The sequence below is a fragment of the Marmota monax genome, unplaced genomic scaffold (genome assembly GCF_021218885.2).
Source record: "Marmota monax isolate L192 unplaced genomic scaffold, Marmota_monax_Labrador192_F-V1.1 WCK01_AAM20220418_F8-fsc00041, whole genome shotgun sequence".
NCBI classification, from domain to species: Eukaryota; Metazoa; Chordata; class Mammalia; order Rodentia; family Sciuridae; genus Marmota; species Marmota monax.
The window spans coordinates 9264772-9288439 of NW_026695238.1; the positions used below are offsets into that span (position 1 = coordinate 9264772).

Sequence of the window (23668 nt, forward strand, 5' to 3'; positions counted from 1 at the left end):
CTCTTATTGTCGTTATTTCATGCCTGCATTCCCTTGCAGATAACAGGTAGTTTGCTGAGGTTTGTGACATATCCTGCCTACTTAAGCCAGGCAGGGCTTCAAGAGAAATTGCTGTATGGCAAAGAAAGTATGTGGGGGTCATCATGGTGAGACAATATTTTGGAATTATTCTCTTAACCTCATGTTCCCACCATCCTCTTCTGTCTGTCCTCTAATATCAATAGTTCATTCAAATTATTAATTCATCAAGTGGATTAATCCACTAATGAAGTTAGAGTCCTCATGATCCAATCATTTCCTAAAAGCCTAATCTCTGAACATCTCATCAAAACAAAGGAGTCTTTGGGAGACACTTCATATCCAAACCATATCTCTAGTCTTGACCAGTTGAGGCCAATTGTTACATGGGCTACTGTTTGGCTTTCTGGATTAGTAGCTAGATAGAGTGGTCTAACTTTCTACCAGTCTGGCTTTTACTGCAGAGATTGACTTCCTGGGCAGTTTATTACAGATAATGGATTAGAGTTCTATTTTTATATGTGATCTGGGAACTTTCCATTTGTACATACCATTTCTTAATGATTATATAGTTTAAATGTAGAAAATTTAAATTCATAAAGGAGCAGGGTTATTATTTATTTAAATGAATATTACTTTTATTTGTGTGTAACTTTTTAGGTTCCAAAATGCTTAAAAATGTAGAATATTGTTAAATTATTCAAATAAAACCAAAGAAGTTAGGCAGGGCTGGCATCATCCCATTTTGTACTGCTGAAAATGAGGCTCCTGGAGGAGAAACCAGATGTTACATCACTGGGGTCACCAGGCAGGGCTGCAGAGCAGAGGCCTCTGAGATTCCTGATCACAGCTGCTCGGTATAGCACAACTACTGTTTTTCCTACTGATTCAGATGAGGGACCAAAGTGTGACATTTGTGCTGTCACCCTGCTGAAAGTTGATGAGTATTTGAACCTAAAAGTAGAAACAATAGAATATGGGTGCTTTGAATCATTTCTGTGTCCTTGAGTCATTCACTTTGGTTTTTCTCAGAAATTCATTTTTTGAATTAAACTCAACACTTGAATTTTACAACTTGTGATAATCAGATTTTGAAAATATTATCAGCTGCATGCCCCTTTAATACATTTATTATCACTTGACGCTCTTGTTTCAGTAGAAATACTGTGTTTCCTACACATATCAGAACAATGCCTAAGGAGTTGAGAAACCTATTAAATAAATGAATTACTAAATGAAATATCTATTGAAAAGAATGCTAGGTGCTAGGAAAGTGAAAACTAGCATCCAAGAACTCCATAGCCTTTTGAGGAGAGCAGATAGATACAGAGGTATGTAAGACAAGTCCATGAACAGATGACCATAACCAGGTGGGGGTAGTGAGCTTCAAGAAAATACTTAAATTGAGTAACCCATTGAGTAGTTACTGGGCACAGACAAAAGTTATATATATTCAAGCAGGAAAGGTTGTAAGTAGTTGTGGAAGACAGCATGTATTTCTTGGAGGTAGAGAAGGAAGAAGAAGCTGTAGCCATTTCAGTAATGTTGATTGAGTAACAGTGATCAATAGAGAGTGACAAAGTTAGGAAAGGAAGAGCAAGTTGGCAAAGATTCTTTTGGGCCATAGTAAGGAGCTTAGTCAGTACCCTGTGGAAACTGGAGGCTTCTCAAAGGATTAGATTTGCATTTTAAATAGATGACTTTGGCAGTATAAGGAGCTTGTACTTGGAGGAATCAAAGACAGAGTCAAGTTGCAATAATTCAAAGGAGATGATTAGAGCTTGAAAAGGAGCAGTTGAGGTAGATATGATACAAAGTAGAAGAGAAGGGGAAACAAGACATTCAGAAATAAAATCTGCACAATGTTCTGCTGATGGGTTTGGACAGTAGCAATTAAAGAACGGGAGATAAAAACTATAGAACAGATGGTTAGCTGGACAGGAGGGACTATTAGGTTGAGGAGAAATGTTATCTGTTCAGTATCTGAAATGTTGCATTTGTGTTATCCACAGAAGATCTGGATGGACTTACTGAACAGGCAGTTGGATAAATGAACTGAAATCTAAGAAGAGTTGTCCAGGCCTCTGATAAACTATCAACCATCACTAATGTTCAGATGATTGCTAGCTGAGCCCTGCGGAATAAAATCATGGAAAGAGTGTAGAGAGAATGAGAAGGACTGTGGCTAAGCTTGTACCTTTGAAAAACTAATGTATCAGGGATGCATGGAGGAAGAGAAAGTATTTTGTATTGATTTCTACAAAAAGGGCGTTAGACATAGATAACCAAAGGCTGGAAGAGGAAGCATCAGTGAAAGCAAAAGAATCAAACATGCACATGGATGAGTGATGGAGAAATTGTCACTGACTGAAAATGTTTTTTAAATTCATTAACTGGAAAGTGCTAGGTTATCTTAGAGAAAATAGGTTTTGTGGAGTGGTTGGGCTGATTCAGGTCACAGAGGGTAGTAAAGTAAATGAAAGATGAGAAAGTCAATAATAGATGTAAATTGTTCTTTAAGAAACGTCCTTAAAGATGAGCACAAGGGAAGAGTTATTAAAGAAGACTTGAGTTTCATTTTGCAAAGAAAAAACCATACTCCCTTGACCTATTCATCTGAGAAAAAGATCTCATGGGATCTGTGTCCCTATTACATTTAAATATTATAGTTTCCAATACAAGTATAAGTTCTCTACAACATATTGGAAGTGTTTTAGAAAACAACTTTTTAATTTCTTAAAAGAAATTTAGGAAAGATTTGGCTTCTGTTTAATGGAAGGTATTTTTTGTTAATACACAGAATCCACAGAGGAGCTGAAAGTCCGAAGTCATAGCACAGAGCCACTGCCCAAGTTGGAAAGCAAAGAGAGAGGGCACCATGGGTCATCATCCTCGAGAGAGCCTATCAAAGCTCAGGAATGGGATGGAACACCAGGTCCACCTGTGGTCACCAGTAGGATGGGAAGGTGCTCTGTGAGCCCCACCTTGTTGGCAGGAAACCACAGCTCAGGTAAGTAGGATTATGATTTTCATGATGGTAATTCTTTATAGTTCTAGAAATTCTGCTCTCATGCAAATAGTACTTAGAGAAACATCACCACAGAAACATCTGTCTCCACTCAGAGAGAGAGTGTAGGCCTTCATATGAAGGAGTGCACAGTGTATTGTACCACTCCAGGGTCCTTCTTTTCACAGAGACGATAGGTAAGTAAATAGTGCCACTGGAGCCCTGGGAAGCAGCAGCCTGACAGCTTGAAAAGTTTTGTGCTAAATTTCTTCAAACACCTCTAGAGGCCTCTAGTAAAGTGGACTTTATTTTAAAAAGTTTGGTTTAGTATTTATGCCTCCTTTGCTTAAAAAATATTTTAGGCAACTGGTAAAATCTGAACAAGATAAAACTGAAGATAGCAATGGGATGAAGCAGTAGAAAGAGTAGATATTCTGAGGTATCTGAAGTGGTGAGCTGAGAAAGTAACTGGGCATTGCACCTAGTCTTCAAATGTAAGTCAAAAGAGAAATTTTTAATCTAATATGCCTCTAAATTTCACATCTTGAAATTAATAGTATGCAATGCAATTTTGCATAGTTAATAGATCAATATTATTATACATCAATTTTTAACAGCAGCATATGTCTGCTTTGAACTGATTGATGCACATGCTGTTCTCACAGAGAGCTGACAATTGAAATGAACTGCAAATAATCAAGGAACCTTCTGTAGTTTTTCAGGTCTGTATTCCTTCAGAGTGTTAGGGCTCTAAAGAAAAGATCAATCCTTTAATTTTTTTCAACTTTGATACTCACCTTAGAAAGCAATTTACATGAATTTAGCCTATGGTCTCTCTGACACTCATGCATATGTTAAAATTTTAGCAGGATGAATGATCCTTGGTGTGTGATACTGCTGAAAACATTCCCAGTAATATCTCCTACAGCCTCAAAAATCCAACTCAGTTTTGATGGTGGAACCAAAGCATGTTATCATGTGGAAAACTAACATCACAGCCTATGTTCAAATCTGATAAGAGACGTGTGCCTTTAGCAGAAATTTTAAAAGACATTTTATAGTAAACTATAAATTGCTATAGATGAATGAGAAGAAGATATTTGCATATCTTGTCAAAAAGAAAGAGGGAGCAAATGATTTTTATCACCCCCTAAAATGATTGATGTCACTTATTGACTGAGCCTTATTATTAGTTTGGGGCTTATTACTATTTTTTAAAGAATTTCCTAAATTTATACCAGTTCTATTTAAAATATGTGAATAACATAATATATTGTAACCACAGATATATTTTAGGAAAAATAGAAGTATTACCTGAGTGCCGAAAATGCAACAGCTACTATTTAAGGGTATGAAGATTCAATGATGAATAAAATATTCTTGCATTGGGTGTTCAAGGTCTGGTGCAAGAAAGACAAATAGAAAATTACAATGTAATGTGTTTTAGAATACTCAGAGAAAAAGAACCAATAAGATATTTATAGGTATACAGAAAGAGATTTATTATGAGGAAATGGCTCACCTAATTAGGTAGGCTTAAAAGTCCTGTGATCTGCCACCTGTAAGTTGAAAGCCCAGGAAAGCCAATGGGTGTGGTTCAATTTGATCTCAAAGGTATGATATCCGTGGAAGTCAATGTTGCAAATCCCAATCTGAGTCCAAAGGTTTAAAAACGAGAGTGCTGATTTCCAAGAGCAAAAGATGGATATCCCAGCTAAGTAGAGAGAGTGAATTAATGGAACCAATTGTGTTTATTGTGAAGGACAGGGGAAGGTCGATTTAAGAAAATACAAATGTATGTGCAATGTTTCTGAAGGGCCTTGCATATTAATTAGAAATGCTTTCAGCTACATAGCACAAGCTATCAGGGTCTTTTACAATAATGGCCTTTGTTGGCTCCCTTTGCATCAAGTTTGGAGGTCAACTGTGCAGCTGTTTTGCAGTGGGTCAAGATATCAACAAGGACCCAGGAACTGTCTCTGCTCTATTTTCTCAGTTTCCTCTTCTGCTACCCTTGAATCTTGTTTTCATGATCTCAACTGAACACACGTTTTTGGGCACGATGCCCCAGCAGACTCTGTCCCTTTCATCTAATTGATCAGAAATTGGAAACATGCTTATGGGACCAACCACTTAGTGAAAGGGATGGAACTTCCTGGGCTTATTCAAATCCTTTTCCCCTCTAAATCAAGAAGATTCTATCTGATATCTATAAATAACAACAGTGTATTTGCAGGCATAAGGGGCATAAGCAATGGACAGTATCTGCCACATCATTATTAGGTTTTGACCATTATGTAAAGGACATTTTAAAGGTAGGAATAATTCAATTTGGTTTGCATCATAGAAGACTCAGTGAGCACTCCAGGGCTTTAAATGTGTGTGATAGAAAGGCCATTTACTGAGACAAGGACAGTCCAAATGAAACATGGAACAAGGTTTAGGAGGGAATGTCAGAACTTAAATTTTGACCATGTATGCAGTTGGACATGCTCTGGACATATAATTGAGAAGACAGTTGGAATCATAGGTCTGAAGTCAGGGAGATGAGGTGTGACTCAGTAGTGGGACTAGAGAACTTTGTAGTGATTAGAAAGTAAACTGGAAAAGCCCAAATTAGAAGAGAAGAAAACTGAAATGAGAAGGAAATTGAGCTGGGATCCTGGGAAATCCAAACATTTCACATGTGTGCAAAAACAGAAGAATCTGGGGGATGAACTGAAATGACACACTTACATGAGGAGTTGGCTCACATAATTAGATAGGCTTAAAAATCCTGTGATCTGCCACCTGTAAGTTGAAAGCCCAGGAAAGCCAATGGTGTGGTTCAATTCAATCTCAAAGGTATGATAACCATGGAAGTCAATGTTGCATTACAGACCTAATCTGTAATGAAACCCTTACTGAAAACTTAATAAGTTGCATAAAAATTGGTAAATATAAACCTTTAGTGTCTCCAACACTTTGACATGAATCTTCAAAGAAATTCAGAGTGTAAACAATTATACCATAGTTTTACTTTCTTTTGCCTCAAACCCCTGAAGCTTCTGTTTTGTTTTACAGCATCTAAAGTCTGCTCTTCTGAGTCTTTAGCTCTGTTTATAGAGCAATAAATTGTCTAGTAACCAGAAGAAATGACAAAAATATATTCAGTCCCTCATGCTCCCTGCTTTAGATTCTGAGGCAGTTAGATAAAGGTGGAGGAAGAAAATATTTTTGTTAAAAATTGTGTTATCAAGTTGTTGGATCCCTAAAAGATTCCAAATGTTGAGGCAATGTGATCACATATTTAATGTCACTGCAAGTCAGAGTGTCTTGAAAGAGCTACTCAATGATCTTTGCCATTACTTGGTTCTGTAGTTGATCCTTCTACCACTTTTGAGGAAGAAATGGAAAAAAGGGGAAAAAAAACACATTTATTGTGTTGTTAGCTTTAATTGTTTTGAAGAGAAAGAATGAAAAGTGTGCCAATTCTATCCTAATAAATGCCATAATTCCTCTAGTGAGAATATATAAAATAGAGAGTCTGAAGTTAACTTGTCTTTGTAGGTGAAGATGGCATTTTGGACTTGCTATTGTGGAACAGAGGAGAATAAGAACTGTTTTTCCTTCTTTTTACACTTCTTCTTTATTATCTCTGGGTCACTGGGCCACTGAAGGACTCATTCCCTACAAGAAACACCAGAACAGTCATCTGTCACCTTCTGCCTAAGCCACACAGGTGTTAACACCACACCCAACCTAGAGAGGAAGGAAGATTCCACATGTGAACTCCTCTCTCCTGTTTTCAACTTTCTGGCGCTCTCTCTCTCTCTCTCTCTCTCTCTCTCTCTCTCTCTCTCTCTCTCTCTCTCTCCCCCCGCCCCTCCCCACCACTCACATACATACACATACAAACTTCTACCGGTCACAGACCGTTGCTTTACCAAAAGTAGTTTAGCCACTTGAAATGGTTGTTGTAACGGCTCTTGTGAGGACTGAAGGATGGTTGAAGTAAAGCAAACATGTCAGGAGATCTCAATTCTAATTACCATTGCCGCTGGTTGCTGCTGCACTTTATTAAAGTTACTGTTGTTTAGTAAATCAGAGATTCCCCAGAGGGAGATTCTTGAAGGCAACGGGAAACTGGGACCCAAATGCTTGTAAAAATAATGGGGAAAAGTGGGGAAATTATTTAAGTAAATATGGCATTTACAAAAACTCAGATTTCAATCACTGAATCAATTAACAAGCAGTTTCCAAGCAGCTTGTATCCAGCTCTGTTATGGTTTCTGGGGGACATATATTCATAGTCACACACAGCACCATCAGCTACATAAAATACAATCTCTGCCTCTCAGAGGTCTTGCTCTGCTTCCTTATGGCTTAGGACTAATGTACGTACTTTAATTAGATTGTAATTAAATGTATTGTTTTTATTATTATCTTCTGTCTACTATACATTTAAAATAATTCTAAGAACAAAACTGTAATGCAGACTTGAAAAATGATACAGGGCTTAATAGGAGACATTAAGCCTTATACCGGGATTTCATCAAATCTTCTGAAAAAATCCTTATTTTCAGCTGAGTAAAAGAGAACCTCCCATGTGGAATGAAGAAGGTGAACCCAGGGTGGAAGAGCATGGGAGTGCTCATGAAATGTGCACACACATTCACACGTGTGCACACACATACACAAACGCATACAGAGCTAATACTGTAACATTTAAATCAAAGCAAGAAAGAAAATCCAAAAACTTGGAAAACTGAAGACTTTCAATGCATGTCAGCTTCTCTATGCCCACCCTCGTGTGCTTCTGCTGTGGTGAGCAGGTCTTGGTGCCAGCTGAGATGTCTGTAGGACAGACACGCCTTCAGCAGGTGGAGAGGAGAGGAGCCCCTGGTCAAAGCAGGCCTGCTTTTCTCTCACAGGAAGCACATAGAAATGGATATCACTCTCACAAAATAAAATAACTTACCATTTTTTTCTGAAACTTGAAACACTTTTAATGTAAAGTATGTCTTCTCACATTTGGTGGAAGTGAGAATATAAAAACCACTTTCTCTACTTCAAGGAAAAGCCATTGCAAGCTGGTGAACCTTGGGACTGAGGGATGGAATGCAGGATACCTGGAGAGCACAGGGTGTGTTAAGGACACAGAAGCCACCCAGTACCTGCTGATGCTGCCCATGTGAAATGCTAACCCCAGGTTTCCAGATTCAATTGCTATTGTGTGAAATCTTCCAATTTTTAAGTATAGCTCAATTTTCAGAAAATGTGAATGATTCACTGATTTCTTGTTGGGTAAGATGTGAAGACTGCCAGTTTACACTTTCTGGTTTGCAAAATCAAGTGTGATCATTAGTTGGAGTCTTGGTTCCAGAAGAAGAAGCAGGTGCCAGTGGACACCTTGCTCTCTTCCATTTAATTTTTTTAGGAGCTCAGGACATTTGATAAAGCCATGCTGGTATAGGAATGGGGAAAAGACAGTCATGAAGCCTTTGATGGTCAGGCAGGGAGGGACAGTTTCTTAACTCTAGAAGAGGAACAGACATCTAGAATTCCATGAATAATGAGGACCAGCAGCCTAGTTCCTGAAGGGGAGAAAATACAAGGGGTTTCCACTCAGGCTGGACTTCGTGCTTCACGGTTTCAACTTCCATCATATAGAATCCTGTACTTCAGGAGACTGAGCCTGGACAACAGACTCCCTTGTGATAACCATCATGAGCTGAAGACCAGAAGGACCCCATGGTATATTCCATTCTGCAGAATATGGTTCTGGGCCTTTTCACAACCCACTGTATGGGGAAGCATTTTCTATAGCCATATATGATTCTGCCGTTTATGTTCAAGCAGAGCTGTTTGCCCACAAATTCAGAGAAGTGAAAAACAGATACAAATCTACTTTTATATAAATAAAGTAACATGAAATTTCTTGTATCCCATATTTTATACTAATTATAAGTGCAACTCTGTATAATATGGTGGTTGAGTGCTTTGATTGACCAACCAGCAAATATGGATTTAAATCCTGACTGTTTTCATTGGTGATGATATTGGGCATGTCCCTTCATCTCTCTGAACTTGATTTGTGAAAGATGGATGATAACAATACCTAACTCATTTAAGGCAAGAGTTAAGTGAGATAAAAACATGCACTGCAACCCAATGAATTTTCAATAAATACTAGTTATTCCTATGATTCCTGCTACATTTACAAATATCTCTGCAGCAAAGTAGTGAAAACCATGGGTCTGGGATGATGAAGGAATGAAGAAGAGTTTCCCATAAGAAGTGGCATTTGAGCTGGGCCTTGAACTGAGCAGAAGTGAGAGCACTAAAATAAATAAGTAGCAAGAATGGTGAGGAAAAGGAGCCCTGGAGTATTTTGGTTTTAGTGGGAGACGGTGAAAACCTGGCTTCAAGATAGCAATTCATACACCCTAAACTGTTTCTTGAGATACTTGCCCCTCTAATTCTTATCGAAATCACCATTTTGAAGATTGGGGGAAATTAAGAAAATGTTAGAGTATTATTCAAAGGCCTGTAACTAGAGACCCTGAAGAACTGGAAGAATGGGAACCACTTAACACAACCAACAGAAAGTTGAGATTCAGAAATGGGTAGTACTAGAAGGAATCCCAGATTCCAGTCTTTGAGCACTAAACTTTTATCCATTGATTTCTAAGAAAGATGCTTTTTTCTTGAAAATTTGGAAACACATTTACTATACTTGATGACACAACAGTGACTGCATATATTTACTGGTAAACTTCCTGAAGCAATAATTCAAGACATTCACGAGCCAGCCTGCTATATCCACAAATAGGCTCAAGCACAGAGAATTGAAAAGCAGATGAGCAGCTCAGAACAAGGCAGTGGTTCTGGGGACTGTGCAGCAAAGTATATAGTTTTCTTTTTCTTTCTTTCTTTCTTTTTATTTTTTATTTTTTGGTACTGGGGACTGAACCCAGAGGCACTTAACCACTGAGCCATGTCCCCAGTCAATTTTATTTTATATTTTGAGACAGTGTCTTGCAATTTGATTTAGGCCTCGTTAAATTGCTGAGGCTAAATTTGAACTTGTGATCCTCCTTCCTCAGCCTCCTGACCTCCTGGGATTATAGGAATGTGCCACTCTGTTTTGTTTCATTTTGTTTTTAAGTGTAACTAAAAGATAGTTGGCAACATTATTAATAAATTAATATTTTGGTGGTAATGTCTTAAGGAAATTGCATAACTCTGCTGTCACCCAAATTCTGTTAAGATAAAGAAAATCTCACCTTGTAGGTCATTATGAGGATTATGTTTTTTAAAAAGCATGAAAATGCCTGATATAAAGCCAGTTTAAAATAGCTAGCAGACCAAGTTGATTCTGTTCCCATTTAATTTTGTAGGAAAGGTCTTTTTATTATATCCCCCTAGGACTAAGACTGAATATTTCCTCTGGAGAGTTTAGCACATGGCAAATATGATACAAGTTTTTCTTGAACTATATGTGTGTAGTTACACTGGCTATGGAGTCTACTATTATCGCAACAGCCTGTGATTTACTTAATTGTGTATTTTCTTAGAAAGAGTTTAGGCCAGTTTGATGACCAATTTTGCATTCTCTTGAGAACACATTTATAAATGAAATTTAGAGAAATGACCAGAGGCAATCCTTAAGACTTAGTTGCCATATCATATACAGTTATCAAAAAGTAATATTAATCTTTCATGCCTCTGTTTTGCTGGGTGGTAATTAATGTGATTTAAGACAATGCAAGCAAGGAGGTAGGAATCATGAGAAAATATTGACATTCGTAAATTTACACATCAAGTTGAATAAATTTCCAACTTAACATTTGCTCATCAATTCCCTTTTTGTTTATTTTCTAATAAAAGACTTTAACATCTATTCAGTATCATGCAAGGGCATGATGCTAGGTGCTAGGGGAAGGGCAGACATATGATGAACCCAGGACTCATACTCCAGCAGTGTGTTTTTTTTTCTTTGCCATGATAAAATGGTCTGACAAGAACAATTTTAGGAGGAAAAGTTTATTTGGCGGCTCATGGTTTCAGAGGTCTCAGTTCAGAGATGGCTCTGGACCCAAGGTGAGGCAGGACAAAATGGTGGAAGGGTATGACTGAAGAAAGCAGCTGGTAACATGGAACCAGGAAGCAGAGAGACAGACTCCACTTGCCAGATACAAAATATATATTCAAAAGGCACCCCAATGGCCTACCTCCTCCAGCCACACCGTGCATGCCTTCAGTTACCACTCAATTAATACCTGTTGGGGGATTAATTCACTAATTACGTTAAGGTTCTCAAAACCCAGTCATTTCATCTCTAAACTTTCTTGCATTGTCTCACAGATAAGATCACCTAATATCTAAATAATGGTATTCTGTCCCTGGGCCCCAAAAGCTCATGCTTGTCTCACAATGCAAAAATTCAGTTAGTCCATCTTTAAGAATCCTCACACTTAAGAATTCAAGAATTGTCCCAGAGTACACATCCAAAGAATCCTCTGAGACTCAAGGCAACATTTCATTATGATTCCCTATAAAAACTCGAAGGCCATTTACATGTATCCAAGCATTTCCATTCCATATGGTTGATGCCAAGGTCTGCCACCATCTTGGGCAGTGTCAAAGCTCCAGGGACCATGGATGGTTGAGCAGTCTCTGAGTGCCTGTGTGGCTGAGCATGGTTAAACAACTTCCTAGGTCTCCCTGTGCAGGTATAGTGCCCCACTGGTCTCTTAAATAATTTTTTACTTTTACACCCGTGAGCCTGAGATGGGTATGATCTTGCCAGTTCCTGAGATGCCCTCAAGACATCTTTCCTAGTGTTTCTGGGAAGTCTTAATTTCTTTTGTGACTATAATGTCTTTAACAACCACACATTCCTTAGCCCCAGTTTTACTCATAGTTCTTTGGCCAAACTTCAAGTGTTTACAATTTTTTCTGCTTTGCTTTCTGCTCCTAATTATCACAGTAAACTTGGCTAAAAGCCTTCAGCAGTACCCATGCCACCACCTGAATATGATGCTGCCTAGAAATTTCTTCCACCAGATTAAGAAGTCCATCACCTTTAAATTCAGCCTCACAGAAAGTCTCAGGACACAGGCAAAATGCAGACAACTTCTTAGCTAGAACATAACAGGAATGGCTTCCAGTCCAATTTCCAGTGGAGTCCTCCTTCTCCTCTGAAATCTCATGAGCCCTGTCTTTACTGTGCACAGTCCTAATGGTCTTCTGAACTCCCCCAGTATCACCCATTAAGCTCTGATTATGACAATCTAAAACTTTCCCACCTTATATCGCTAAACTTTCCAAAATTCATCCCACAAATTACAAAAAGCTCCAAAAGCTTCTAAATCACATAATTAGGTTAGTCACAGAAACAACTTCCCTTTTTGGGACCAACTTCTGTTTTAGTCAGCTTTTCCACTGCTGTGACCAAAAGACCCGACAAGAACAATTTTAGGACAAAAACGATTTTGGGGGTTCATGGTTTCAGAAGTCTCAGTCCATAGATGGCCAACCCCATAGCTCTGGGCACAAGATAAGACAAGACATCATAGTGGAAAGGCATGACTGAGGAAAGCAGCTGGAAATATGGCACCAGGAAGCAGAGAGAGAGACTCCACTCACCACATACAAAATATATACTCCAAAGGCACACCCCAAATGACCTACCTCCTCCATCCACACTTGACTGGCCTTCAGATAGGACCCAGTTCATTCTTATCAGGGCGTTAACTTACTGATTGAGTTAAGGTTCTCATAACCCAATCATTTCACCTCCAAACTTTCTTGCATTGCCATACACGTAAGCACCTGGGGGAACACCAAATATTTAAACCATAATAAGTGGAGAATGAAGAAAATAACAGATTTTTCTAAATGCTACTGGAGAAAGTGTAGGGTGTTAAAAACAAACCAGCATAATCACACAATTTTTTTCTCTGGCTCAAGGGAAGATAATTCCAAGAGGATTTCTGGAGAATATGATCTGAAACTAGTATGACAAGTAGGAGCCAGGCCAATAAGAGGGGATAGGGGATTTCTTGCAGCTCACTTACAGAAGTGGGGATGAAAGTAATATATTTTACTTTGGACCCTAATATTAAATATTTTAATATGTCTACATAATTTCCAAATTATATCCTCTTTTGTTTTTTTCTTTTTCTTCATGTGGACTGCCTTTGTTGGGATGCTGTGGCCACAATAATGGTCCTAGTTATTCCCTTTTCCCTGTATTCAGGCCCCTTGAGATGTGCTTTTATAGCTCCTTATCAAGAAAGGTCAATTTCCCATCCATCAAATCTGGGTTGGACTTTTGTCTTGTGTTCACCAATAGAATAAAATGGAAGTAACTGTGCATGAAGTCTGAGCCTCAGCCTCAAGAGAAATGCATGCTTCCATATGCTATTTTCTGACCCTGCCATCACCATGTGAGAACAAACCAGAGCTAGTCTGTTGGAGGATGGGATACCTATGCAAGAAGCCCAGGGTCTCTGACTTTCAACTAGTCAACTTGTGAACGTGGGAGAAAGCACAGCATAGAACAGCAGAACCACCCACCTGCCTCACAGCGGACTGCAAATGTGCAAGTGAGTCCAGCAAAGAGCAGAAAATGGACAGGTGACCCAGAGTCTCCTTAGTGAAACTAAGGAATATTAAGCCACAGGGTTTGGATATGAAGGGACAGTAGATAATTGTCAGGGTGTCTTTGAACCTTGCTATCTTCCCCTAACTGAACATTCTTTGTTGTTATTATATGACAATACAGGATAATAAAGGATAAGTACAGCATGCTCAATGACAAGAAATTAAAGCAAAAAATGGAAAAGCACCCTCCCACCTTTCCTTTCACCATCTGACTTTTCAAAGGATTGTGCTTAACCATTGCATTTTCACAGCTTGGGTCCTGCGCAATGATCAGGACTATGGGTTCCCCATTATATCCACTTTTATTATGCAACAGAAGAGCAAACCAGTCTGGTAGAGTTTGGGTGTTCGCTGTAATTTGGACTTCGCTGTAGGATGTTGACTAACTTCCTGCTTGGCTTCATTTCAGCCCCAGGCAGCTGTGGGCTTCGGTGCCTACAACCCTCAAGGCTGCCATTCTATACTGTGGGCTCATGCACCGGAAGCCAATTCTCCACATCTGCTCTGCTTTCCAGTTCTAATTGGGTGCTTGGTTACTTCCTTGGGGAACATTTGCGAGATCTTGCTGCTTGGTTCTGCTCACTGTTTTCTCACTCTAGAGTTTAATTCTCCCTTTCTGAATTCTACTAGTAAACACATAAAGATTTCTCATTTGGAGAGTCTGTGGAGAGTCGTATAAGTCATATCCCCAATAGCCTCACTTTTATTTCTCTGTGGAAAATGGTGACTTCTGCTGGCTGGAGTTTGTGTTCAACAGAGACAGTGTTATTGGTATTTCTCTTGATGCTGGTCATACAGCTTTGAGAAATAACAAGAAAAGGAGAGCTGGGAGTGAGTGAAACATTTTAAATGGTCAGAGAATGTCTTAATAGAATTTGAATGTAAATAAACAGAGTATAAAATGCAAAAGCCTAATTACAAAGTAATAGAAGATAATTACTCTCACATCCCAAGCCAAAAACCAGACCAAAGAAGCACAGCTTGCACAGGAGGGAGATAAAATGAATATTGTTGTCCTTAACTGAACCCTCATTTGAGCCTAGGAAAGTGGTGAGAGGCACAGAGACAGCTAGATGTTAGAAATGACTTTAGTTACGTGTGTGTGTGTGTCTGCGTGTGCACACATGTGGTAAATGTCCATCCTAATGCAGGAGGGACAGAAATGTCTCTAGTGAAAAATCAAGTAAGACACACTTCAGCGGAACTCATTGGAAAGCTTGATATTTTTCTAGCAATTTGGGGACAAAATGCCGGGAGTGGGAGGATGCACAAGAGTTTAGGTGAATGACCTAGGTCCATACAACAGAACACTCCTGGGCAAGTAACCATGCAGCTACTGATTGTGGCTTAAAGATGTGGGTAAGATGTGTCTCCCCTGGATGGGATTCAGCCATGTAGAGAAACCATGCAGGGGGCCTAGATTGTGGGGCTGCCTGCAGCTAAGACTCCCAAGAAGAGGCTCAAGGTACCCTACAGGATGCCCAAGAATCAAGGAAAGACAGAACAAACATCCGTAGTTCTCTAAGAAAGAGATGGCCAGTCACCTGGGAGGCCTCCAGGCACACTTGAAAGTGCCCCCAGAAGAGACTTTCAGTGCCAAATGCCTGGTATAGCCGGAGAGAGGGAGAGATGTCATCTCATGCCACGCCCCCTCAACAACCTTTCCTGGCCCTCCTCCTTCCTCCCTCCTGTTCTGCTGGTGAGAGTAGACACTGTAGAATCTCACTGAGGGCAGAGGGATATGGGAAAGGACATGAGGCAAAAAGAGGGCCCTTTGTGGCAAGGGAGAAGCATTTCCTTGAAACGGGGCTTGAAATGTTGTTCACTCTAAGTAACTGGGCATTTGAATTATGACTCTGTAGCACTTTTTGTAAGTTGTAGAAACTGAACGATTTTCAGTTATCAAAGTGAAAGATCCTGAGATTTGGCCTAAGGTTTCTTCAAAAGGTGGTTAAAAACAAACAAACAAACAAACAAACAAAAAAAAAAAAACAAAAAAAAAAAACAAGCTCCCCAAAGCTACGTGGAACTCATTTGTGGAGAGAAAAGAATAAGATGGTTTTATGATTTCATGTAACATTTGTTCCAATGAACAATTAAATATAAAAGACTAAAGAAAACAGAATCTGGCATAATTACAAAAATGGCTCTAAGAACATTACAAATTATATTGAACCTGATAATTGGAAATTAAGTTGATCACCTTTGTAGCTTATTTGTGACCCACTCAGAATAATACCTTCCATGTATAAATCATGCATTATCTTTTAAATACTTTTCTATGTACTGTCATTTGTACTTCACAAAAGTCTGTGCATTAATGGGCTGCTTTCATTGTCTGATCTTTTCAGTGAAAAAAAAATTGAGGCTCAAAAGAAATCAAGTAAATCCCCAGACTCTTTGGTAAATAGTATTTTCAAGCCAAGGAATGGGCTTCGGATTTCTGATCCTTTGTACAGCTCTCCTCCTTGGAGTTACTTACATTGGGTTTCCTTTTTTCCGCCACCATGCACCTGAATTCACTCGTTCATTCTCCTATTGTATGCAATATGAAATTATCAAGCAAGGAGTATGTGCCAGTGGGGGAAACAGCTATTAATGGCAAAAGTAAAAATGTAGTTAACAATCTTTGACAAAGGCCACTGAGGAAAGTGGCACAGTCTTTCCTTTAGAGTGTGTTACCTGGCATTCGAGGACCTGGAGACTAAAATGTCAAGGCAAAGTAGGAGGAAAAGTAATCAATCAGAGGACAGGAGAGGCGAATGACCCTGCAACGTGAGGATGGACACAATGGAGGGAATCTGGAGGGCAGAGGAGAAGCCAAAAGCCTGCCTCTGTGATTTGCGTCTTAGCTAAACATGACAGAAAACTATTTATGGATTGTAAACCCAGGGTTTATGTGATCATATATACAGAGCCAGCTAATTTATTATCCTCCTAAACCAAGGGAAACAGAATTATGAAGATAAATTTGCTGCCCCAAATAATGTCTTATAAATCCCAAGAAGGATGTTTTCTTTGCTCTTCAGCCCATGGAATTTCTGTTTGCATAACTCATTGAAAGGTACTTATAACTGAGTGTATTAGTGCATCAAGAATTAATGAGCAACCTTGTTCCTCATGTAGTTCTGGTGGTCAAAAACCAGCATTCTGTATGCTTTTCTTTATTTTGGGGGTGAGGGTTATGAGGGATTGAACTCAGGGGCACTCAACCACTGAACCACATCCCCAGTCCTATTTTGTATTTTGTTTGGTGTCAGGGTCTCACTGAGTTGCTTAGCACTTCACTGATGCTGAGGCTAGCTTTGAATTTGAGATCCTCCTGCCTCAGCCTCCTGAGCTGCTGGGATTACAGGCGTGCACCACTGCACCTGGCTCTGTGTGCTTTTCTTCAGTGAGGTCTTGTTCAGTGCACCTGTGAGAACAGCACCTCCCAGGAGGTGATGAAGAGATGACCCCTGCCTTCCAGGAGCTTATTTTGGCCAATGATTTGAGCAAAGCTATACAGGGAAGAGCCATTATTGCCTCAATTCAGTAAAACAGGACATTTGGTCTGTTTCCTAGTGGTTTTATAAAACTTTTCTTAATCCATTTATATTCTCATTCCTATTTTTTTCTAAAAAGGCAATTGGTTAGTTATGTGAGCAGTCTGATGTCAAGGAATGTGGTGATATTAAACCTGATGTGTGTGCATGTGTGTGCATGTCTGTGTGTGCACGTAGTGTGCAGCCACTTATGAGCTTTCAGCTAGAGTATTAGTCCACCAGATTTGCAAAGTCAGCTAACTACTTAATGCAATATGCCATGTATCTATCTACTTATCTAGTGTACAAAATTTGCATACATATATATTTCCCTTAAACTAGATTTCTACTAAATACAGCATAGAACATGATATCATATGTAGCATAAATACCTTGAACACTGCTAGAAAAAAAATTATAACTTGATTAATAACTTCCTTATCATTAGAGACATTCTGAATATCCATGCTTTGTTGGATTCTATGGAGGAAAAATAATCAGACATAGACAATTCAGATGATGCAGAAGGTGCCTTTATTCTACTTGTTGCTTAGTAAAAATCTGTCCTGTTTGAGAACCAGGATGACAGTGTGCTTGCTGGCTGAATTTTGACTGTAAAATTGGAAACTTGGGTCTTTTGCTGCTGGACACTTATCTGGCTCCTCCATGGACTTTGTCTAAGAAGGGCCCTTTCTGACACTGCTCCTATTGGCATCCATTGACTTTTATTGGAAATGCCCTGTGAGTACACTGAGCCGACAGTGCTCACAAAGAATGCCCTTCCTGTTTTTGTGAAAAGTCATAGAAGTCATTGCAAAACAGAAGGTTCTGTTTGATTTATGTGAGGCATTTACAGAGTGTGGGAGCTTTGTAATCCCACCAGAATACATAAAATAATAATATTTTTACTGCCACCTTCTGTCTAACACAGGTACTACACCCCCTAACACTAATGTTACACTGACTTGAAGAATAGTTGATGTATTTCTTTTCTTTTTTTTTTTTTCCCTTGACCTATGGGGAACTATGAAAATAATTCATCTTCTATACTTCCCTTATTCTTTAAAGCTTTTTTAAAAATAGTTAATTTAATAAATATTTAATCAATCCTTTTCAGGGATTAGTAGTTATCACATTACTCAGGGGAAATATGGTGGGGAAAGAGATAGGCTTAGCCCCTGTTCTCAAAGAGCATACAGGTGAGTAGAGGAGGAAAGGATCAAGAGCAGGAGGCAGCATGGAGCATCAGCATTAAACCCTACAGTAAGAAGGCATGGAGCTTTTGGAGAACCTAATGCAGCATGAGAGGGACAGGCTACCACAAGGCAGGCTCTGTAAACTGAGCCAGATGTGCACTTCTGATGAAGCAGTTTGGATGTAAAAGCAAAAGAAAGGTACCATTTACCTTTAAATAGTAAAACAGAGCAGAAATTTCTTGAGATATTATGTATTGATGGCCACAGTAAAATCTTTGCTTTTATTAATTTATTTAATGCCTACAATAATCTCATGAAGCAGGTTCCTGTATTTCTCCCATTTTACCTGTGAAAAAAACTGAAGCTTTGAGAGATCAAGAAAATTACCCTAGGTCATTCAGCTAGTAAGTTATGAGAGTTTAGCAGACCTTCATGAAAGACAGACCTCTTCCCCAAAAGCTCCAGCAAAAGCATGGAGTGACTTGGACCACATGGCCACCCCTGAGCCAGTCAGCGAAACTAAAGGGATAGAAGTATTGATTGGACAGACCAGTGTCATGTGACCATGTCTGGAACTGGAGCCCAAGTGAGCGCTTACCATAGAACTGTAAGAACTGTAATGACTAGTGATACTGTTCTGCAAAGGAGAATTAACTAACCATTCCAGAAAGACAGGAAATGGATTCTGGACAGATAAAAATAATAGGTGACTATTACTCCTTCTTATATTTTATTTCTATATAAATTTCCATATTTTTAATAATTTTCTGCCTAAACATTTACCAACTGTTTTAGAAAATTTTACTAAATAGCAATCTTGAGCTATGCATAATTCTACCACCATTGTTGGCAAATAAAAGACAAAAACATAGACTTGAAAGGAGGAGTAAGTAATGGCCTTAATAAACTAGCTTGTGATCAATTAAGAATATCTTTGAAGTCATTTCAATTATCCAACACATTTCATTTATTAGAATCAAAGAATCAGAAATGAACTTGGTGCTTGCTTCTTATAGAGACACTAAGTACCCTGAGAGTTTGGATGACTTCCCTCAGGCTCAAAGGAAGTAATAGGTTTTCTTGGATTTTTCCAGAGATTTTTTTTTTAATAGAGCATTTCCATTTGGTGGTTCTCAAATCCCTTGGAGTTTTCAAAGGTTTTCCATGTTTCTTGTGCTTAAGCATGATACTTTTCTTTCTTTTTTTTAAAAAAATTTTGTTTTTAAAATAAGTGACAAATTAATGGGAGAGAGAAGGGAAATTGCAGGGAAATGGAAGGAGACCCTCATCGTTATACAAAATTACATATAGGAGGAGGTGAAGGGAAAGGGGGGAAAAAACAAGGGAGAGAAAAGAAGTACAGTAGATGGAGTAGAGAGAGAAGATGGGAGTGGAGGGGAGGGGAGGAGGGATAGTAGAGGATAGGAAAGACAGCAGAATACAACAGACAATAGTATGGCAGTATGTAAAAACGTGGATGTGTAACCAATGTGATTCTGCAGTCTGTATACGGGGGAAAAATGGGTGTTCATAACCCACTTGAATCAAATGTATGAAATATGATATGTCAAGAGCTATGTAATGTTTTGAACAACTAATAAAAAATTTTGTTTTTAAAATAAGTGACGAATTAATGATATGAAATATGATCTTTTTAAAAAAACTTCATAGAGATGCAAAATCCTTATAAAGCTTCAATTTTCTACCTCTGGTCTCAGGACCCCTTTTATTCTTAAAATTATTGAAAACCCCAAAATACTCTCCTTTAAATTAAACTCCTTTATGTGAGTTTAATTTAACAATATTTATCATAATAGCAATTAAAATTGAGAATTGAAAAATTACCTATTCATTAAAAAACAATAAAACTATTATATGTTAGCATAAATAACATCTTCCCATTAAAAATGAGTATTTTCTGAAACTGTAGCAAATGTTGGGCAGATTGAGGTGTTTTATATTTGGGAAATTGTAATGCCTCTTCCTTGTTTTTAATGAATAACTCATTAGAATATAGGTTTTCATATCTGCTTTGGATTCAATCTATTATAATGTAGCTTTGGTTAAATATATAAAAAAAATCTGGCCACATAAATGTATGGATTTGAAAAGAGAGGAATATTTAAATTCCTTTTTTTTAAAAAAAAACACAGTTATGTATACTCTTCTTTAATATATTTCCAGAGCTTGATGAATAGTAGTTTCTTAAAAGTTAGTTGCAAAATTAGCTTCATTTTAATAAACTCATCATTCTTTGTTACATTAAAATCTCCTAGACTATCTTGAATCGTAAAGTGCAATTTTTACCTATTATGATTTATAACATCATGTATAGAAAATATCAATTCACTAAGTCATGCAGATATCCATTTGTTGACCTGTTTCATTATAAAAAAAAATCAATACACCACATTCACTAAATCACTAATGATCTCATAGAAAGACTTTATCAGGATTCTGTCAAACTCACTCAGATAGATGCAAGTTTTTTGAAACTTTCATATTTGTTTGGATCCTTAAGTTTATTATTGCCAATATATACATCAGGTATCTTCCCTGAACCACCTTCATCCATTTTCAAGAAAATACCTGTCAAATACCCAAGTCCAGGGGCAATGTGCATAGTCATGGTACAGGCCTGTGTCACTGATAAAGTGACATCAGCCTTACCCATTGCTTTTGACTTTCAGTGTATTTGTGAAGACAGTGAAAGATGCACCTTGCTTTGTACTCTCATAAGGATAGTTTTGACCTCATTCCCTGATCTCCAGTGGATCTTAGGGACCCTAGAATATTTATCATAATTGGGAAAAGCATAGCCATTACTAGAGATCAGAGTGAAGTCCCTGCTGTGGAGGACTCCATCACAGAATCTGAGCTTAGTTTTCTCCCCATCCACACCTACCTCAGTTTATGTCTGTAACAGTTGATTCAAGGCAGCCACGTAAGGGTGATGGCCATTGAAACAGAACATGATAGTGAGTGAGGACCATAAAATGTATAATAACTAGCAACACTTTCTCTCAAGATTTTTGCTCATTAACAAAGTACCTATGATATGACAAGGAAATGTCATTACTGAAATGGCCAGTTTTTATCAAAGTTTATTAGAAGGAAATAGTTTTTAACAAGTTGAGTGATGTACAGAATTTAAACTTTGTACTTCCTTGTTCTTCTTTTGTTATTTAGAAGCAAAACATAACCTTTCTAAATAGTTCAAATGACTTTTTTTGACTTGTTTTCCTAAGGGATGCCCCGTTGTATGTCTGTTCATTCTACTTTTATGCCATAGCACATAATGGAATTTCTGTCACTATGGTAATAGCACATAATGGAATTTCTGTCACTATGGTAATATGCACTTGATCCTGAAACAAATCATGATATTTCTTTTAACTTTTATATCTTGACTCATCAATTTGCTCTCTGTAGTGATTTTCAAGATAATTATCATATTTGACTTGTTAAACAGATAAAATACCACATCATATACACATATAAAGTCATTTTTTAATGTGAAGTATTTGTTGAAAATAAAAGCACATTTGTATATTCAGCTAAAGGGATAATGATTCTATGGGTGTTTTAGAAATTATATGTTACTATAAATGAGGCTTTCAAATAATCACATTATTAATGCTTCACTATACTATGCTGCCCTGTTAGAGGCCAGCCGTGTATTATAGCATCTTGGGCATCTGTCTATGAAGCAGTGTGATTTACATTCTCTACAAAAGAATATGGGTGACAATGACCATGCTAGCTCTTTAGATCACAAGAAGGAATATAAATGGGTATCCCCACAACTTGACATGTGTGATTCTCTTTGTCTTCTGTATGGGACATCTCCTGTAACTCTGTATCCATTGGTGGATCACAAGCTACCCACCATGTTGCCCCCTACGCAAATTGCACAAGCAACAGCAGCCTAAACTTCTAAAATGTTATCTATAGAGTCTTCAAAGGAAGTTTTTACTTTTGTAATGAGAAGAGCAGGTGCCTTCTAGTTCATAATTAATCTCTTAGTGGAATGAATGTTTCTTAGGATAGAAAAGCTCTATATTACATTTCTTTCTAGGTATAAATCTCTTGTTCCCAAGAATTACCAATTACTCTGGTATCAGTCATGGTTTTATCGGACCCTTCAAGATTATGGAAGTGTCTGGAAGACTCTGGAAGACATTCAAGGTTATGCAAGTGTCTGCTGCTTCCTCAGAGGAAAACTGGAGAATCCTGAAGGGGGGTGGAAGAGAGAGAGAAAGAAAAAGAGAGAAAATTAATATATGTATGTGCACTCCTAGGATAGATTCTTGCATCCTGATGGTTTCCTTTCCTTTCTCAGTGATCATGAAATGATCACAGTAATTATCAGATTAGTTTTATCTTTTCATCACCATAGTTACAATACCCAGGCCTATCACCTACTCAGGAATCTATAAAAATATGTAATATTGAAAAAAGTATAATTGCATAGAAGTTCTAAAAGAAACTGCTACATTAACATTAATGAAAACTTAAAAACCAGTACAAAGTTGATATTTAATTGTTAAATTTAGTATCAAAACAATGCCATTGCATTTGAAAACTATCTGTAGATTAGATTGTTCAATCTTTAGAGAATTGCTGTATGAGCATGATTACTGTGTAGATATCGTATCAGTTGTGAATTATGGGGGCTCTTTACAGTTCAATAATTACACAGAAAAATTATAAAAATCCATTCAAAGTATACAGGAAAAATTACATTTACTGTGGGGCATGAGGGCATCTTACTCTGTTTGCTATGATGTGTGGTAAAAGCTTTGAAACAAAGTGTTTGGAACCCATGAAAGTTTAAATGTAATCATGGCAAGCCTGGCCCTTGTTCTCAGGTGCCAGTTTATCTCAAATAACATATGGGTTGTTTCAAAAAATGCCTTCCCCAGAAATTGGAGCTTGTATAAGAACACTTGGTATTTTGGGGAGCAGGGAAAAGGTTGCTCTCTTAGTCCCGTGTAATCCCCACATCATTCAGTAGACTCAGCAGAAAGTCTGAATTGGTGGATCATCATTATCTGTCTTTGCTTGTACACCAAAAAATATGGATGGTTTTAAAACAATGTAGAGAAAAGATATGCCTCATCAAAATTTGACTGATTTCATCCTTTGGTGATAGAAGAAAGTATATCTTCTTTCTTTTTTCTTTTGTGAAAATGCACTAATCTCTTCACAGCTGTGAAGATCCAGTTGTCGAGAACACACAAGTGTGCCTTTGCCTTCTGAGAGCAAAG

At 38.0% G+C, this 23668-nt stretch overlaps 1 protein-coding gene across 2 annotated transcripts in view; it reads left to right on the plus strand.

Moving 5' to 3' along the window:
- Nyap2 (neuronal tyrosine-phosphorylated phosphoinositide-3-kinase adaptor 2) overlaps positions 1-23668 on the plus strand; it is a 249231-nt gene that overhangs the window by 184898 nt on the left and 40665 nt on the right. For both annotated transcript variants that reach the window (XM_058577456.1, XM_046439583.2), the window contains one exon: positions 2819-3028. In XM_058577456.1, the coding sequence (XP_058433439.1) occupies positions 2819-3028 (210 nt within the window). The remainder of the gene's footprint in view (positions 1-2818; positions 3029-23668) is intronic.